Source organism: Hippoglossus stenolepis, chromosome 6 (genome assembly GCF_022539355.2).
Source record: "Hippoglossus stenolepis isolate QCI-W04-F060 chromosome 6, HSTE1.2, whole genome shotgun sequence".
Taxonomy (NCBI): Eukaryota; Metazoa; Chordata; class Actinopteri; order Pleuronectiformes; family Pleuronectidae; genus Hippoglossus; species Hippoglossus stenolepis.
The window spans coordinates 15,305,513-15,323,277 of NC_061488.1; the positions used below are offsets into that span (position 1 = coordinate 15,305,513).

Sequence of the window (17,765 nt, forward strand, 5' to 3'; positions counted from 1 at the left end):
TAAAGCAGGTGTGAAAATGTTTGAAGTCTGTGACTGTGTTACAGTGATTGTAACCTCTGACCATCCACTGCTACAGATACAGAGATCAGATGACAGAAGATAGGCTGCAGAAGTTTTCTATTATCATGCTTTGATTTAAATAAAACTGATGAGAACCTCATCAATGTGCATTACACAGCACAAAATAAAAATAACTGTTAATAATTCTTTATCTTTTTGTTTTAACCCAATGTTAGTTTTTAAGTTGGACTGGCTGTGAGTTGGATTCAGAAGCTGTTAATTCTTCGTTTAGATTATTAGTTTTCCTAAATTGGTGTGAAAACAAATCTCAGTGAGGACAGACAAAACACTCCCATAACCTTTTTCTAACCAAGTTTACATCTACATTAAAGGCGAGTTTGGAGCCTTTTTCTTTTCGTGGAAGAGTTTTTCAAACTCCAACATGGCACAACAGCACCATCCACAGGCCGAACATTACATCTACACCAAGTAACCAGCCTACACAGTGCAGGACCAAATCAAAATGAAATCACCTGACTGAAAACATGGACAATAAGATCTTATATTAATCTACATTCAGAGACGACAGAAGATTAAAAACTCAACTTTTATTTTACACTGCAATACTAAAATCTTTCAATATACAAAGTGAGTTTTTTGCTGGCATGTTCAGTCAGTTGTTTAAGTCCCTTTGGAAATCAGTCAGCTCGTACATTTCAACCACTTTACAATCAAGGTAAACAAAAAGAACAAGAACACTTATTTCAGAATTATCTAAACTTTTTTTTTTTTTTTTTAACCACATTGAAAACAAACCTACAGGTTAACACTTCAGCGAGCCATCACCCACTTCTAATGGAGGACAAAGAATCAAGTATTTACTGACAGAAATGCATGGTGTTAGATTTAAGGCAGACTTTGGGTTCCACAAGATTGGAAAAAGAACAAGTATGATCGCTGTCAAACTGCAGGTGAGACATTTGCCTGTTTGATCCAATTTATTTTAGACATGTTAAAAAATAAAAAAAACGAGCGAACACATCAGTAGACATCAGAATCCAAGTAAATAATTCAGATAAGGCATTACATGCTTTAGCAGGAGTAGGACGGAATGAATAGCTTTTCTCATCCTACCCCTCGTCTTCTTTTTTTGGAGGTATACACAAATACCTCAGCCCAATTGAGTACGGTCCACTGAATTTCATTTAGGGATGGTCCGAGGTTTCTTGATAGTGAGGTGAAGCTGATCCTTCTCAGGAGTTGGACAGTCGAGCAGCTATTCCATTGATGGTTTGCACCGGGCCCACCCACCAATGTCTTCAGCTTCTCCACAACTGACTCCAACGAAAACCTGCGCTGTCCGTGTCCGAGGTCCCTATACATGTGAATTAAAGTGTCGGCAGTTTAATTCATGTCAGTCAAAAATAAGTCACTGTGAAGAGGGTATAATACCTAATCAAATTCAGTTTTATTTCAGACTTCCCTTTGATTCACAAAACATAGAAAAATGCATTCGTAACCACTTCAAACACAAACTTCCAGTGGGAACTTGTCAAACATTCACCACATCAGCCTCCGAGTTCACTTTCAAACACCGACACACTTTCAGAGTTCACCCCCCCACACAGACCCACACGGGCACAAAGTCACATTTTCACACAGAGAGGGTGGTTAACAAGGAGAAAATAAAACACACAACCAGACACAGCATTCACTGCAAATCAGACAGGAAGAGAAAGCCGAGAAAGGATACAAAAAAATCATTGCACTTGACATTTCAATCTGATTTAGAGAAACATGGTTGATAGAAAACGATGACATAACAGCAGACCGTAGGAATCTCAAGATGCAATAATGTCCTTGTGATGAAGTTTAGGAACACACTCGTACTTGCTTCTTCCTCTCACACTCGCACAGGATCTTCTCATGTCTCGCAGGCATTTGTTTAGAAGAAAAAAAAATAAAATTCACAAACAGTCCTTCTCACACTTGCTTTCTTTCATTTTGCTCTCCCTTTCGCTCTCTCTCACTCGGTCCAACACCAATCCCACTCATTGATCTTGAAAAGAGACAAGTGCAGACAATGTTTCTATATCCATAAAAAAGGGGAGAGGAGAAAAAGAACACCCACCGTCTAATACAGTATATGCAGGGTGAAGCTGTGTTCTTTGATGACAAAGCATTTACACATTGGAGGAGGGGAACTGATACTGAGATCTGTCGAACATTGCTGCCAATGAGGCGCTTCCTCCCGGGAAATTGGGAAAGAGTTGGTGAACTGCAGAAGAGATTTTCATGAAGGCGTTTCCAAAAGACGTCAAACAAAATACAAACAAAAATATGCAATCAACTGCTTACACACATAGAATCATATCAAGCCCATTTTACAAGGGGCTGAGGAGCACTTAAAATACTCGTGCATGTTTAAATATTTATCTTGCATGCACATCATCTCTGCGGAACATTTTCTCGAAAACAACAAAGGTGGTGTGGCAGTTTCATCTAACAAACTAAAATGTTCTCCCATTCAGTTCACGACAACATAAGTCACATGCAAATCTTCTCTTTACCCAAGTAAAAAGGCAGTGTAATTTTAAATAACTAGAAAAAAAGATAGAAGCAGCCCCCCCCCTCCCCCCTAGGTATACTTACCAGATTAGTCTAATAGCAACAAAAAACCCAACTAGAAGCTATCTACATTCCCCAACTAGAAGACTTAGACTCCATAGACGTGCCAAAGCCAGAGCTGAAGCCGCTGTTGGAGGCGGTGTTAGTTCCTGCAGCCCAGCCGAGGCTAGCCGAGCTGGGGCTGCTGTAACTGGTGCTGGCAGAGCTATAGGTCTGGTCTCGGGTTGTAGTGGCTGTGCCTGCCGTTGTGGTCAGACCCTGCTGGTTAGCCAGCATGCCCATCATTCCCCAACTGCTCTGTAGAGCTGCCTGAGCAGCGGCCACCATTGCAGGGTTAAGACCGAGAGCCCCAAAGTTAACCCCACTGCTACCGCTGCCTAGCCCACCACGATTACTGCCATAGCCCTGACTGAACCCACCAGCCCCAAACCGCCCACGATCCATCATTTGCCTACTGTTGTTGTGTTTGGGCTCAGCATTAGAGATGTGCACGCTGATGCCCTTGATGATCAAGTCCTCGCCACACAGGGCTTGGGCGACCTGGGAAATAAATGAAGAGTAGATTACTACTGCTGTCATTATGGCACTGATATCACATGCATTTTATTATATACCTCAAACTTTATCTGATGCTGTTAACACTTTATCCTAATGTTACCTTCATATTCACTACTTCCTCGCAGCTTATGTCTATAATATAATAACATCATCATCTTGTGATTATGACACCTACTAATATCTAAATCTGCCATCTATGATGGATCTCACCTGGTCGTCAGCAAATGTGACGAATGCAAAAGCCCGGAAAGGTTTGGGGATGAAGACATCAGTGACTTCACCGTACTGCATGAAGTACTGCCTCAGGTCATCAGTTGACATGTCCTCTGTGCAGCGGCCAACAAAGATTTTACGGCTTCGCATCGGCTCATCAGGACTTGCCTGAGAGGGACAGTCAAAAGGAAAATTCTACATGCGTTTTAAATCATGCTGCCGATGAATTCAATCATATTTTTCAAATATCTGTCACGATCATTAAGCATGACTAAATGTTTATGTCAAATTAGGAGGAAGATGCAAAAACTGAACTATTATTAAATTTGATTCATTTGAATCTCCGTAAAAGTTAATGAATATTCATTCAACAAAAATAATTAACTTTATCATGTAAGGCTCAACAAAAATGTTACTGCATAATTCCACATGACCAGTCTTAACTAACCCTTGACCTAAAGAAATTGTTCCATGAGATATAGCTATGAACGATTATTCTGTGCTACGGAAACTCTGGTCAACTTACCCTTGAGTTAGGAAGTTTGCAATCACACCACCTTCCATCAATCATATGTCTCTGAGCAATGACTTTGGTTTGTGTCTCGTATTCAGTGAATCGGACAAATCCAAATCCTTTTGAGTTGCCAGTTTTTGCATCTCTCTTGACCTGCAGAGAACACAGAGGAATGTCAGTTTGTTACCAATTCACACCAAACCACAAATGTAAAGACATTTTCTTAAAGGTCCAGTGTGTAACATTAAGGTGAAAGGGACCTTTTGGCAGAAATTGAATATAAAATAATCCCAGTGATGTTCTTACAAGTGTGTAAACACTTAAACTGTTTTCTTTACCCTAGAATTGGAGCGAGTCCTCTCTACAGAGGCTATCATGTTTGTTTTAGTAGCCCAGACTGGACAAACTTAACACTTGAGGTGAGGGGTATTCAGCTGCAACAAGCAACTTCACTACTAGATGTCACTTATTCCTACTCATTGAACCTTTAATACACTTCAGCCAAGTGAGACTTCTCTACCTGCACCATGATGACCTCCCCAAAAGTAGTGAAATAGTCTTTCAAGTCTTGTTCTGATGTTTTCCACGGTAGTCCGAGGACAATGAGATCTGATGTCTTCTGAAAGCCCCTCTTGACTTTCACAGCTGAGGCAGCATCTATTTCATCCATCTTCCTTTTGTTATCTATGGAGAATAGACGGACACAAATTTCATTAGTGTAAAATACAGATGTCCCTGAAAAGAGGTCTAAGGTCAAACCTAAAGTATATGAGCTCCTGGCCATTTGGTGGTTTAGTGAGGGACAGCAACATACACTAAACGACCAGAAGAATGTGGAGCCCATATGATGGAGTAATTTATTCAAAGGGTCAATAATATGCCTCCATAACAAGCTCCACTCTCCTTAGAGGGCTTTCCACTGGACATGTGGAAGCTGGATGCAGGAATATCTTCCAATTCATCTAGAAATGCAATGAAGTTTGGTGATGAGGCCTGCAGCCGTTTCTCCGGCTCATCCCAAAGGTGTTGTGTGGAGTTGAGGTCAGGGCTCTGTGCACGAGCATCTGGTCATCGCACACCAAACTCAGGAAATTATTTATTGATGAACTGGCTTTGTTCAGTAGGGTGCTCTCAAGTTGGAAAATAGAATGAGGCTTCTACAAAGAGGTGGAAGTAAATTGTCTAAAACAGTAATCAAAACACTATAGCAGTTACATTTTGTTTCACTGGACTCAAAGACAAACTAAAACAAGCTAGAACAGATGTAGTGGAGGAGATACAAACCATGTGTCAGCCTCCAAAACGATAAATTAAAACAATACATCTAGCCATTGTAACCTTCATAGTATAAGGATGTAGGGACGGTCGTTATATTGGACTGGTCTGACTGTACCAAATAAACTGGAATGGTTGTGGTGGATCATTATACACTGTAGCACCACTGGAAATGAAAGTACAATCATGTACACCAGCATCCGTCTCACCTTTGGGATAATTGACGACGTAGACCAGACTCCCCCAGTCGTTCTCAGGTGCATGCAGGACCCCCTCCACGAGCCGGACCCCCCTCATGCACTGGGACTCCGGGTTCCTGTAGCGCAGCCCGCACGCCCCTGGAAACTGAGCCGCCACCGACGACAGCAATACGGTCCCGTCGTCCTCCGAGGGGATCTCCATCGGCTCCTCGTTCTCCTCCTCCGCCACACGGATGTACAGCTCCGACATGATCTCTGCGTCCGGCAGGAATCCGCTGATGGAGCGCGGCTAACACCGTGATGATGCACGCGTTTTGAAAACGTCGATGCTCGATCAAGTGAACCTGCTAACTGTGTGAGCTGAGATACCGGAGCAGCCACAACACACACACACAGACAGACAAACTGTGTGCGACACACACCCGCAGCAACACTTAACAGTCCGCGGTCATCAGAGATGGATGTTTTCTTTCACTCACACCCGTTACGCACAAACAAGTTAGCCCGGCCGAGCTAACAAGCTAGCAAACTCAAGTTAGCTTAAAAAATGAATGAGCATCGGGTTTAGCGCCGTCTCAACGAATACACAAGTCCGCCTCCTGTTTACGAGCGTGTGGCCGGATACTGGACCAAAACAAAAACATCCACACGTTCGCTTTATTCGAAATGTGAGCGCCGAACCGTCAGAGCAACGGCTAACCTCTGTAACCTCAAAGCTAGCTAACAAAATGGCCGCTCGACATGCTGCTCACCTTGTAGAGATGACATCATCCAGTTGGGAGGGCACACTGTGGACTTCTGTAGGGGGTTCGAAATAAAAATGAAAACCCTTTAGGTCAAAGTTTGACTCAATATCACATGTTGTTGTTTAGATATTTGATCAACTTTGCCTGAACGCTCTTTGGTGAATGTTATTTATCTTGTCGTGTTGCATAATTTACAACAGGCAACGTTTGAAGTTGCGGTTTTACCCTTTGAGTTGTAACAGAGAAGATTCATCTTGAAAACCCAAACAAAAGGTGCGCACTTACAAATCGTTTCAAACAACATTTTAAATCATGAATCCTGCAACATGAGATGTTTTCTTCTTTATTTTATGGGTTTAATTTATGTATCTATGTTTGTCCACAATAAATCTCTATCTCTCAGGTTCCTAACTGATTTAACTTTGTAATAAACATGTTGTATCCGTGCAATTTCAATATCTCTATGTTCAATACTGTTTTACTGTTTATATTATGGTATGTGTATTCCCTTATTGCAGGTGTAACCCGGTACATTTCCCCATAGTGGGTCTTTTCTTTTCTTATCTTTTCTTTATTTGCAAACATATTCCCCTCAATGACTAAGCTATAAACTATACAATTTGTCTTAATCTGAAATCATTTTTTCATATTCTATTATATAAAATTGAGTCTACCGTGAGATCAGAAAGCAACAGTCAACTATTAATGCCACCAGTCATTTATTATATTATAAATTATTTCAATTTTGATGCAGCTCTCATTGTTTCCAATGACCAAACATGTCAGGATAAAGGTTTGAGTGTCTCAATAAATGAAATAAGAAATACAAAATACAAAATATTTGTATTGATAAAACAATGCTGTAGAATAAATTTAAGATATATATATATTAGTGTGGCTAATGCATGGGGAAGATAATAAAAAAGAAAAGAATTGCAGCACATTTCATGGGGTGACAAACCTGATGAAGGCCATGTTTTCATTTTTCCAAAGCAAGAGTGCCTTGATTTATTCTCTCTTTTTTTGTTATCAAAGTGTATCACCCCTGTGCCAAAGAGAACCTTGTGGTACTTTTTTACATATATATATATTTCCAACCAGTTTTTTTTTTTGCCTTTTTAAAAAACACATGTACTGTATTTGATGTAATGGGGCAGCCATTAATAAAACACTGGTGTTTGAATATCTTTCTAAGTGTAAACATATCAATGGAGATCTGGCACAAATTATTTCTAGGTTTTAATTGTTATTTACTCGATAACAGTGTGAACATTATAATCAGTAATCATTTTTTTGTCTCAGAGCCAACTCAACTTTACAAAGTAGTACGATGATTTCATCGACTTATTTTATAACAAAAGGACACAGACTATCAATACTATTATTCTATGTACTGACTCACTGTGAAGTTGATTTGGCTCCTCCCCTTCTCCCTTTCACCTAAATGTTACACATTGAACCTTTAACACCTGTTTTTCACACATGCTGAATACAGTCGTCATTATTTGTGACTTCTTTGTCACTTCCCTTTAACATGCCAGAGTAAACACACCTGCGTTTTCTTCCTTCCTCCTCAGTGACAGCACCCCCCCCTGCACCTTACCTACAAATAGTCCAGGGTCAGACAGTCCTCTCACGTTTTCTTCTGCAGAGTTGTCATGGATCGGATACGACTCTGCATCTCTCTTAGAACCATGTGAGTGAGAGATTTATCTTATCTTATTTGACTTTATTCATCATTTTCTAAACTATAAGCTCAATTCTACTCTTTACTTTAGTCTTTTGCAGTGTTTTATCTTGAGGGGTGTGATGTGCATTCAGAAAAGAGAATGGGTTGGATCCCCAACAGCCAAATTAACAGGTAAACCTTTAAAACTCCAAATGTTCACGGTGCTGCTTTCACATGTTATCTGAGAAAATGGGCCTTTTTTTCCCAGAGGGGGATGTTGCATGTTTTTCTGAATACATGGAGATGTGGATTCACGGAGCGAGAATCGAAGGGTTGGCGGTCTGGCTCTCTGGGGCCTTACGGATTCAAGGTAAATTGTTTCTGATGCAGCACGTGGCAGAATATTGATAAAAATGTCCCATAAGATGATTTGCCTCAGAATCACTCTTTTCTTTCTGTAAGTCAACCTTGCATCTCTGGATCAGCTTAACCTCCAGCTGTCGGCCTGCGGATACTCACTGCACAAAGACCCTGACAAGAACTTTATATTCAGAGTCAGCTACACAGGGTGTTTTGTCCAGCAGCAGGTATGACACTTTATCTAATCCAGACTCTATATATACAGACAGCAACGTGTGACCTTTGACCTTAGTGGTGACAAACGTCTGATTGTACTGTGACTGTCCAGCGTGGCTTCCATGTGCTTACACTGAATTTGGTGAAGAGGATAAATCGGTTCGGAGGCAGACATCACGGTTTCATCATGACGTGCCCTGTGGTTTCTGTACTGCCCAACAGAGAGACAATCCAGTGTGACCCAGAGAATATTCAGGTAAATGTTCACTGGGGTTCATCACACATGGGACGATGCCTTTAATCTGGTATTTTGCCACATTTCAGTCAAGTATTTCCACTTTCTTCTTCTGATAAGATTGATGTGTTTCTTCAGGTTATTAGACCAATTCCCCATGACAACTGGAATAATGAGGTATGGTGATTAATTGCAGTCGTATAAATGTTTGTAGATATGGGTTATAATGGTGGATGAGAGTGAGACAAGAATAAATGTCTCTTGTCATCGTGTCTGCCCGTTTGGTTTTTGCGTCACAGTTGCAGTGGGCTCTGTCGTTGAGCGATCACCTCATTGTGGCGATGGAGGACGCCAGCCTGATCCAGATGAACATCGTCACGAATGGATCAGATATTATTGTCCAAGGCAGGAGGAGGGAGATCCTGAGTCCTGTGATGGTGAGGAAGCTCCCACACTATACTGCCTCCCAGTGGACTTTGGCAACCCTGCACATGAACAATGATATCTGTCTTTTTGATGAACACAGGTGATGGAAAATGAAGGGGAGTTCTTGGCCTTGAAGCTGGTCAGTGGTCAGTATGCCTACAGTATGGAGGCTATGTGTCCAACAGGTGGGTAACAAGCTGACAATCAGACCTGGAAGTTGTTTTTCTTTGCATCATCATTGTGGCTTTAACATGTTGTTAAACATAGTTAGTGTTGAAGTACTTTGATCTTTTGCTTGGATAAAAACACAACTAAGCTGTGATGGGATGTAATGAGGTACATTTACTTTGGTACTGTACCTACATTTTTCATGTATCTGTACTTTATTTTCAGTTACTTTTAACCTTTACTCCTCCACATTTTTACAAGGCATTCTAGTTAATGCTGTACTTTTTCTGGAGTACATTTTTGTTTATTTATTTGTACTTTTACTTTACCACATTTAAACTCTCACAATTAAAAGTTAATTGTTCTCAAGGTATCCAAGTAAACCATAAAGTATGTTGGCACTCTCAATCCATTTTTGCACCATTCCAGTTTGCACTACTTTCAACCTATCCACTGTGTGCCTCATGACTTCATACTATGTTGTACTATGTACTATGTTTTGAATACTTAATATCCTGCATACTTATATGTTCTGTCTACTTATATGTTACACTGGGATCAGAGAGAAACAGCATTCCAATGTCTATGTCCTGTACATATGGCAGAATTGACAATTGACTTTTGACTTTGACTAACATTACTCATTTTACAGAACAAATAGGTTCAGTCAATCATTCATTATTCCATTATTAGATCCGTTATTTCCCTTCAAACAGGTCAGGAGATAAAGAGCAATCCAACAAAATGTTGTGTTCTCTTTTGGACATTTAAATGTTACATATTACCTCAATGAAAGATAATTAAATATTTGAGTGTAGAGGTGGCCCAAGTAGAAGTAGAAGCCACTTGTTTAATTAAAATAGTATTTCATTAGTTAGTCATCAGTTGATTACTAATGTAAACTCTTAATCTAGAAAGTAGCTCTTAACCACATCTATAAAATAGGCACAGTACAGTAAAAGCTACAATATCTATTTCTAAAATGTTATGAAATAGAAGTCTAAAGTAGCATACTGTAAAATGAAAATTCTCAAAATTGTACTCAAGTACGGTAATTGAGTAAATGTACTCAGTTACTTTCCACCACTGATCCCAGTAACACAGTTTATCCCTGATGTTGATTCTAGTGACCACCTCCACAGCAGAAGAGACTGTGCTGCACATTTTCAAACGACGCCTGGGCCTGACCAAGCGGGGCAGCACCCACACCGAGGAACTGACTGTCAGTGACGTGTCAGTGAACCAGATGGAGAATTTCACTGTGCACGAGACGAGTGAATTTGTGTCACTGATCATCCCGACAACCCAAATACTGCAAACCAAGGTTGGTGCTGAAACAACAGTTGGAACTCTGATGTCTGAGTTAATCCGTTTGTGTGTCTGATAGTTGGGTCAATGTCTGACACGTCTGTTCCCGTAAGGATTCATTTCATGTTCTAACATCTCAACCCGGTTTGTTTTACAGACCTGCACAGACAGCAAACAACTCCTGCAGTCTTTCTACAGGGTGGATGTTGTGCTCACCTTCAAAGAGACAAATCACAAAATGCACTGGACCATGGAGAACACACTGCCATGCACAGGTGAGTGTTCTGCTGATGAGCACAGTAAAACTAAAGTGGTGATTAATTATTGGATGATATTTTGACCACTAGCCATCGCGAGGCTTTTTACTGTTGTCACACCAGGCACTTAATTTTGTTTGTCTCTCAGTCAGTCACTTAATCTTTCAACTTTAGCACCCTTCACACAGCTTGAAGTAAGATAGAGGTAAATATAAAAGTGATATATATGGTGACAAAATAAAAATGATTACAATAAACAACAAGATGAGACAAAAAAGAGACGTGTTGAGTCTAAAGACATGAGGGTTTGATCCTTTTTAGATTTATGTCCAGTGTGTTTTCTATTATTACACATAAAAGTCTCCTGATCAACTAATATCACAGTAGCTGTCCTCTGGTTTTATTTCTGCAGTAAATTTAGGTGTGGATCAAGGAATCTTTGTGTGATTGTGGCGATTTTCCTTGTTTTCTCAGAGAGTTAGGTTAGGTTAGGTTATTTTATTTGTACCCGTAGGTAGATTAGTTTTGCAGCAAAAAAGAGGAGGCATCCATTCAAACACAATTCAAAATTATAACACACTGACAGAAGACAAGCCAACAAAATCCATGACAAAAAGTGCTAAAATTCTTCGCTATCAATAGAAGTATCTCATTGATCTTGATGGAAAAAACTCAGGCGTGTTTAGGGGGCTGTTATTTATGAGTGTGGGCGAATTGGTGTAGATTTGGTGAACTTAAATTTGGAGTTATCATTTAGTGGTAGTTTGGAAATCAGTCGCAGTGATACTAAACCAAATCTCTATTTGAACCTGAACTTTCATTACCTGCGATACCATTGTTGAGGTTACTTGCAAATACAGTCACAATTCTTTAAGTTGAAAGTTGTAAACTCGTCTAGTATTTGTGTCTAAACTATTTGTGATGTCACAAAATCACAGTCATGCTTACGAACTAAATTCAGCAAGTGATCATCAGAACAGCCTGGTAGTGTCAAACTTTGCACTCACTATATATCACTGTGGACAGAGCAGCTCAAATATTCAAGAGAAGTAACAATAAGAAAAACAGTTTTGAGCAAAATGCCTGCTTTGATTAGCCAGAGTTCAGGTTGATTATTATTAAAACAGGAATGCAGTATTTTATGGAGTTACTGCAGAGATGATGATGATGATGATTAAAATGATGATGGTTATTATTATTACAATTATTTGGATGTTGATTAATTTCACCTTTACTAAAATGACCTCATACCTTCACAGCTGGACCTGCTGCATCACACATCACATCCTCTCCTGCTCCAAACAGCACAGTCCTGCCCACACTCAACTTTATTGACACGAGTCTAAGCACCGAGCGAGCGTTGCTGCACCGAGCGGCCGTCCCCACAGACACAGGCCCAAACAAGACAGCTCCACTCCAAGAGACCACGATGGAAACTTCCACAATCCGTTCACTTCACACACAGACAGAGGGCGGCGGGTTTAATTCCCACATTGAAGAGGTGACAAAGAGTCAAAGTGGGAATTCATCTTCAGGGTCTTATGAGGACGTCGTCACTCCCGGTCATGCAAATGTCACAGACCTGTCTGTCCACACACATGGACACTTCAACTCAACCAGAGGAAACCAAGACCAGCGACAGCAGAAGAAACTGAAGTGGATTTGGTGAAACACTTTCAAAATAAATGTTTCAACTGACAGTGCATTACCCAGGCTATAAGCAAATGACTGGATTTATATACCCTCTCGCTTTAAGGCCTTTTGATTGACTCCTTTTGTTTGGATTGTCCCTGGTGTCTGTTTGCTGTCTTGACGGGGACTCTGTGGTCAGTCAGCGCTGTGCAGGTTGATTATACAAGCAGAAATAAAGCCAGACCTCTGCCAACCGTTGCCCGAGGGCCGACATTATCCAGACGCGGACGAGGCAGGCGTTAAATAAACATGTCTCTATCCGAGCAGCACAGCAGGTTGACGTAGAGAAGAGCCAGCAGTTGTTACAGCTGATGATGCCACCTTTCCACAGACGCCTCGTGCTATAGAGACTCAAGAAGAACAAACGGAGACAGTGTCTTCTAGCCAAAGATGAATCTTACACTTTCAGACGTTTTACATTTCTTAGGATGAACTTGATGCTTCACATTTTTTCTCTAGAGAAAAACAAATCATGTCTCTGATCGTCTCAGCTGCAGTGGTCCTGCTTCTTGTATCTGTGCTGCAGTATAGTGTGTCACCAGGAGAGGGCACTGTTGAATGTGTTTTCGGTCCCTCTGATAGCAGCACGCCTGCAGCTGCTCTTTTCCAAATTTACCAGGTTTAAATGTTTTTGCAGAACTTACATTCAATATTTTTTTCTGCGTTAGCTATTCAGCTGTATTTCAATTATAAAATACTTCTGATACATGTAAAAATGTAGTTGAAGTGGGACGTTGCTTTAATATTTTTTTTTGCCAGTGTAGCATTTTAATCACTTTAAATATTAAGACCCTAAATGCATAATGTGTGAAAATTAAATGTGTGGAGGTGATTCTGAAGATGTTTCACTTCTGTCCCCCCTTTGTTTTCACCTTTGTTATTGTGACCTCTTGGTATGCACCGAAGCGCCTGTAAATGATAACAGTGCAGTGTTACGCAGTTACATGCATCATATACAATGGGCTGTGGGGCAGAAAATCTAAACTTCCTTGTGCCTTTGGTCCCCATCTGCTCGGTGAACTTATGAGCAGGAAATGGAATAAGTGGTGCAAAAAGCACGCCAGCCTCCCTGCTCCTTTCATGTGGCCTTTCTCGGCCATTACCCTATCTGTAGCGACTGTTAACTGTCTTTACAAAGTTACAAATCCCTTTCATGTTCCACTGTTTCTTTTTGTTTTAATTTCAGTCAGAGCATATGGTTTGCACATCTGGGAGATGCTAAGCATGGTGGCACCCCCCACACACACACACTCACACACATACAGACACACACACACTGCTTCTGTGAAGTGATCCATATATGGTCTTCATTGTTATTGCTCATAATCACTCATCATTATTATAAACAAGTCCCATCTTGATTGGCCCCTTTGAGGTGGCTGTGCGAAGATGCCCAATAAAGTGAACTTTCCGAATTTCAAACAAACTCCAGTCCTTTGGAGAAAAGTGAGAACTTCTGCGAGTTGAATCCAGGAGATATGAAACATCACAGACATCTTTCTTCCCGGAGAAATCTTCGCAGCAGCTGAATTCGCCACCTGTGACTAATCCCATTCTCCTTCCACGACCAATTATGCGTGTGGGTGTCATCACTTTTTGAGACAATGAACACTCTGTGGAGACGTTTGCAATAAGTTCTCGAGTTCAGGCACCTTCCATTAAGCTGCAAAAATGACATATTTCGAGGTAAGTGCATGTGTGTTGCCAGACTTCACAGCCTGCGCCATGTAACCACAAACAAACAGTCCGATCGGGAAATTTGATAAGTGTATCACATCCCAGCCCAGTTGAAAATAACCACATTTGATCCCGCGTAATAGAAAGAGAGTGTCATTAACTGACTGGCAATTTAATGACACCCAAACGAAGTCCAAATTACTATTGTGGACAACTTTGGGTCATTAAACGCCACTTCAGCATCCTCCGCTCTCTGGCTCCCGGCAGCTCTCGGGCAGACACGGTTTCATGCCACTGGAGAGACGCGAGGAGGAAGAGGGGGAGGAAGGCTTTGTGTGGCTTTGAGTGGTTTGCTGGGCCTCTTCATCTCGCTTGGCGGGTAATTACAGAATCATGGGTCAACCACGCATGTAACCACGGTTACGTTGCACAGTAGCAGATGTGCTCATGACATTATCCAGCACCAGAGCAAAAGGTAAATAAAAACAGATGCAGCTGGTTGCTAGGAACCTTTGCCAAAGTTGCGTATGCCCCTAATTGTTCCCATGTGGGCCTGCTGAGTCGGAGTAGTAAAAGGGGCGGGTATGCCCTGTTTAAGAAATGCCCATGTTTCTCCACAGGAGAAATTTATGAATGGGACAGTGAGCCTGTGATGGTGGTTGTGGTGATATGTGTTTATATGTGTGTTAATGTGTGTCTGGCATTCAGTGGAGTGGCGATATCAGCAGAACAAGTACAAGTCCACCCATTTTCTCACTGTGTTTCTTCTCCCCTCTGAGCAGAGGACTCACTACTGGTCTTCCAGGCCTCCTCTGAGCTTCCAGATTCCTCACACTGGTCTTGATGCTCTCTTTGTCACACCGTGGCTAGATGTGTGTGCGTGACAAGGCACAATGTCAGGGAGGTCCCTGGTTGGACAAGTGCCAGGGCTGCTGCTGCAGGCCAGATGAAAAATTGAGGAAGGGGCTTGATTTCGGTGATATCCTGTCTTTGCTCTGCATCTGATTACTGTACACGGCCTGCACAGGGGCTGGGACGCAGTGAGGCGTGGGATTGTGTGTGTGTGCAGGGTTGCAGGTGTATTTGTTACAGGGTCAATGCAGTAGCGACACAGAGGCCACAGTACAAAGAGGCCTCAGGGTGGACTTGATGCTCCTGATTTAGGGGCCTGTTCTGATAACTTAACAAACAATTTGATGTTTTCCTTCACGTTGGTTCGAGGTGCAATGTGGTCTATCCCTTTTTACACTGCATGCACATACACACACACACACACACGTACACACGTACACACACACACACACTTGCACGTCGCATGCTATGAAGCTCGCTGCCAACTGCACGTGCCTCCTCTCCCTCTCTCATTAACCGCAACTGTCAGATCCTCCAGATGAGGAGCAATTAAACCAGATAATAAACACTCGCCATCAATTCCTGTTTGTTGATGTTGTTTTTGTTGTTGTTGTTGATGTCGACGAGCTGGGGGCTCCTCTCCTGCCACCTCAGTGCTAACTAGTACTTGAGTAACAAGCGGGAGCAGCGAGGGAAGAGTCCTCCTTAACACCGAGAAGGCCTCTACCTACTGCATGTATGGCTGATAATAAAAACGGCACGGTGACTGTTAACAATTAGATCCTAATCAGACACAGCTTACAGCGGCTGCTCTTTTTATACCCGGGCTTCACAGAAAAGGCAAACAAAGCGCGGCAAACTGTCAAGATAAAACACTACTTGGGATTGGTCATGTCTTAGGGCTTCTTAAAGGGCAGTAATCTCGCCGTGCGCTGCTTCCTGAGACGACGTGCCATAAAGACTCCTGTGTTTGCTCTTGTATTGGAGTGATAAGGCCGCTGCTCATCACGCCTCGCTTCTGATGAGGCTCGCTCCCCCCCGGCGATGAGAAGGGGGGGACAGAGCGGGCGGCGGCCATGGAGGTGAAGCTGGCAATGACAGACATTTTTTTTTCTGAATGAAAGAGTTAAACTTGAAGCTTTTAATTTGAAGAACGCCCTGAGTTCCTTTATTGTGTTAATTTTGTATGATCAGAAAAGTTGATGTTTGACCTCGGATCCGTTCTAATGAGTTGAACTTCAGCTGAACTCGAAGGTGCATGTCCACTCGTGATTGTTTAGCCGGGGGAAAAAATAGTGCCCGGGATGGTTTTCCACTTAAATTTGAAGGCTGGACAAAGCATTCTTAGGAATTTTAAAACAATACCCTTTCTTTCAAAGGCTATAAAAACATGTATACAGCTGTACAAGAGGTTTCCTGATCCAAAGGCAAAATATGGTGTCAGATATTCCTATTACCAATCAGGATGGCGTGGCCTGGAAAATAATATACAAGATGAAACTCTGGGCTGTTCAGAAAAAGCAGAAAAAAACTGATCCGATTTCCCTTTCTCCATGGAAAAGTGGACGTGGCAGCTTATTTTGAAACCATATTTCCCTGAAAAACACTCTGAAAACTAAACAAAATTGACAGCGTTGGATTTATTGTCTTCTGCTCTTTTGTCTTCGGCGGCCACTGTTTCTGCCTTTGCCATGGAAACGGCTGGGTTATTTATCTTTACAGCCCTTTTACAATAACGTCCCTTTCCTGACCAAACAACAGAGGAAATATCAGGTCAAGCCTCTTCCCCCCTCTAATGATCAGGTCAATTCGGCCTCTGTGTTTCAGACGGCTCGTGCTCTTTCGCACGTGTGGCCACACACAGCCGGGCTATTGATGAGAAACATACAGTTTGTGATTAACGTTTCCGTCTTCTTAGCGTGGGCGCATGCTCTCATTGTTTTTAGACTTTTGTTCTTCAATGTTAAAAGAAAAGGGAGGGGTGAAGGTTTTCTATTTATGTTCTGTACGTCTGAATGTGACACTAGATGGAGACAGAGAAAAGTGACGCCCTGCTGGTTGCATTTCAGGCGTCGGGTCTGAGGATACAGTTCACAGTGTTTGAAACAGAAATCACACTCATAAATATCACTAAAGATATTGTCTGTGTTATTATTTTTTTGTAAATCTGCTTGCTTTTACATGTTTTTTTTTTTGTCCACTAAAGTTAAATTAGAAAACTGGTTTTTCTTGTGCAGGATTTGCAAAATGTAATAATTTTTACCCTCTTGAACGCTGTATTTTTCCTCTTCACAGGCTAAATCTAATAATCATCTTTTCCCAAATAAAATGTGCACTGTGCATTCATCTGCAAACATCTTGCAAAATCCTTGTGACCCGCGAATACTCCTGTGTACTCTAGCTGTCAGGCGCTGTCCCCTCACTTAGCACGGGGGAGACGAGCAATAGCTCCTTTTAAGGATCTGTTCTCGTGGAAGTACACGCAGAATACTTCCCTCAATCCACATTTAAACAGCACCAATAACAGAAGAAAGTGACAATCTGGATGAGGGGGAATAGGCATGGAAGCATGAGGTGTGTGGAAAGTGCATGTCACAATTAAATTACTTAATGGGCCAAAGTCCCACGATAGATCACATGTAATTTACATCAAGAGTCACTGTAATAAAGACTTTCTAAAACTTACATTGAAATTCAATTAGAGTGTTGAATGCATAACCAAAGCCGTGAAAAATGAACTCATTGGGGGTCCCTTTTCATTACTGCCCTGA

The 17,765-nt window shown here is 41.6% G+C and overlaps 1 protein-coding gene across 6 annotated transcripts; it reads right to left on the reverse strand.

The window, feature by feature from the left end:
- Positions 1-588: 588 nt before the first annotated feature.
- tardbpa (TAR DNA binding protein a) lies at positions 589-6,140 on the reverse strand. 6 transcript variants are annotated; one of them, XR_004696997.2, is made up of 7 exons: positions 5,398-6,139; positions 4,434-4,597; positions 3,926-4,066; positions 3,397-3,594; positions 3,048-3,168; positions 2,132-2,278; positions 589-1,375 (listed from the first exon to the last, which is right to left on the reverse strand). XR_004696997.2 is itself a non-coding variant. In XM_035158838.2 (6 exons), the coding sequence occupies exons 1-6, from the start codon at positions 5,636-5,638 to the stop codon at positions 2,184-2,186; spliced, it is 924 nt and encodes a 307-aa protein (XP_035014729.1). In that variant the 5' UTR covers positions 5,639-6,139; the 3' UTR covers positions 589-2,183. The 6 variants fall into 6 exon arrangements, 5 of the variants coding, with proteins under 5 accessions (XP_035014729.1, XP_035014728.1, XP_035014730.1 ...); XM_035158838.2 differs by having other exon boundaries at positions 589-2,278; positions 3,084-3,168; XM_035158837.2 differs by having other exon boundaries at positions 589-2,278.
- Between the last annotated feature and the right edge of the window lie 11,625 nt (positions 6,141-17,765).

Bases quoted from the DNA above. Each gene is read 5' to 3' on its own strand.
- tardbpa (XM_035158834.2), bottom strand. From the start codon at position 5,638: ATGTCGGAGCTGTACATCCGTGTGGCGGAGGAGGAGAACGAGGAGCCG. The intron at 4,598-5,397 runs GTGAGACGGATG...TATTCTCCATAG, and splicing joins CGTCGTCAATTATCCCAAAG to ATAACAAAAGGAAGATGGAT. The intron at 3,595-3,925 runs GTAAGTTGACCA...AAACGCATGTAG, and splicing joins GCAAACTTCCTAACTCAAGG to AATTTTCCTTTTGACTGTCC.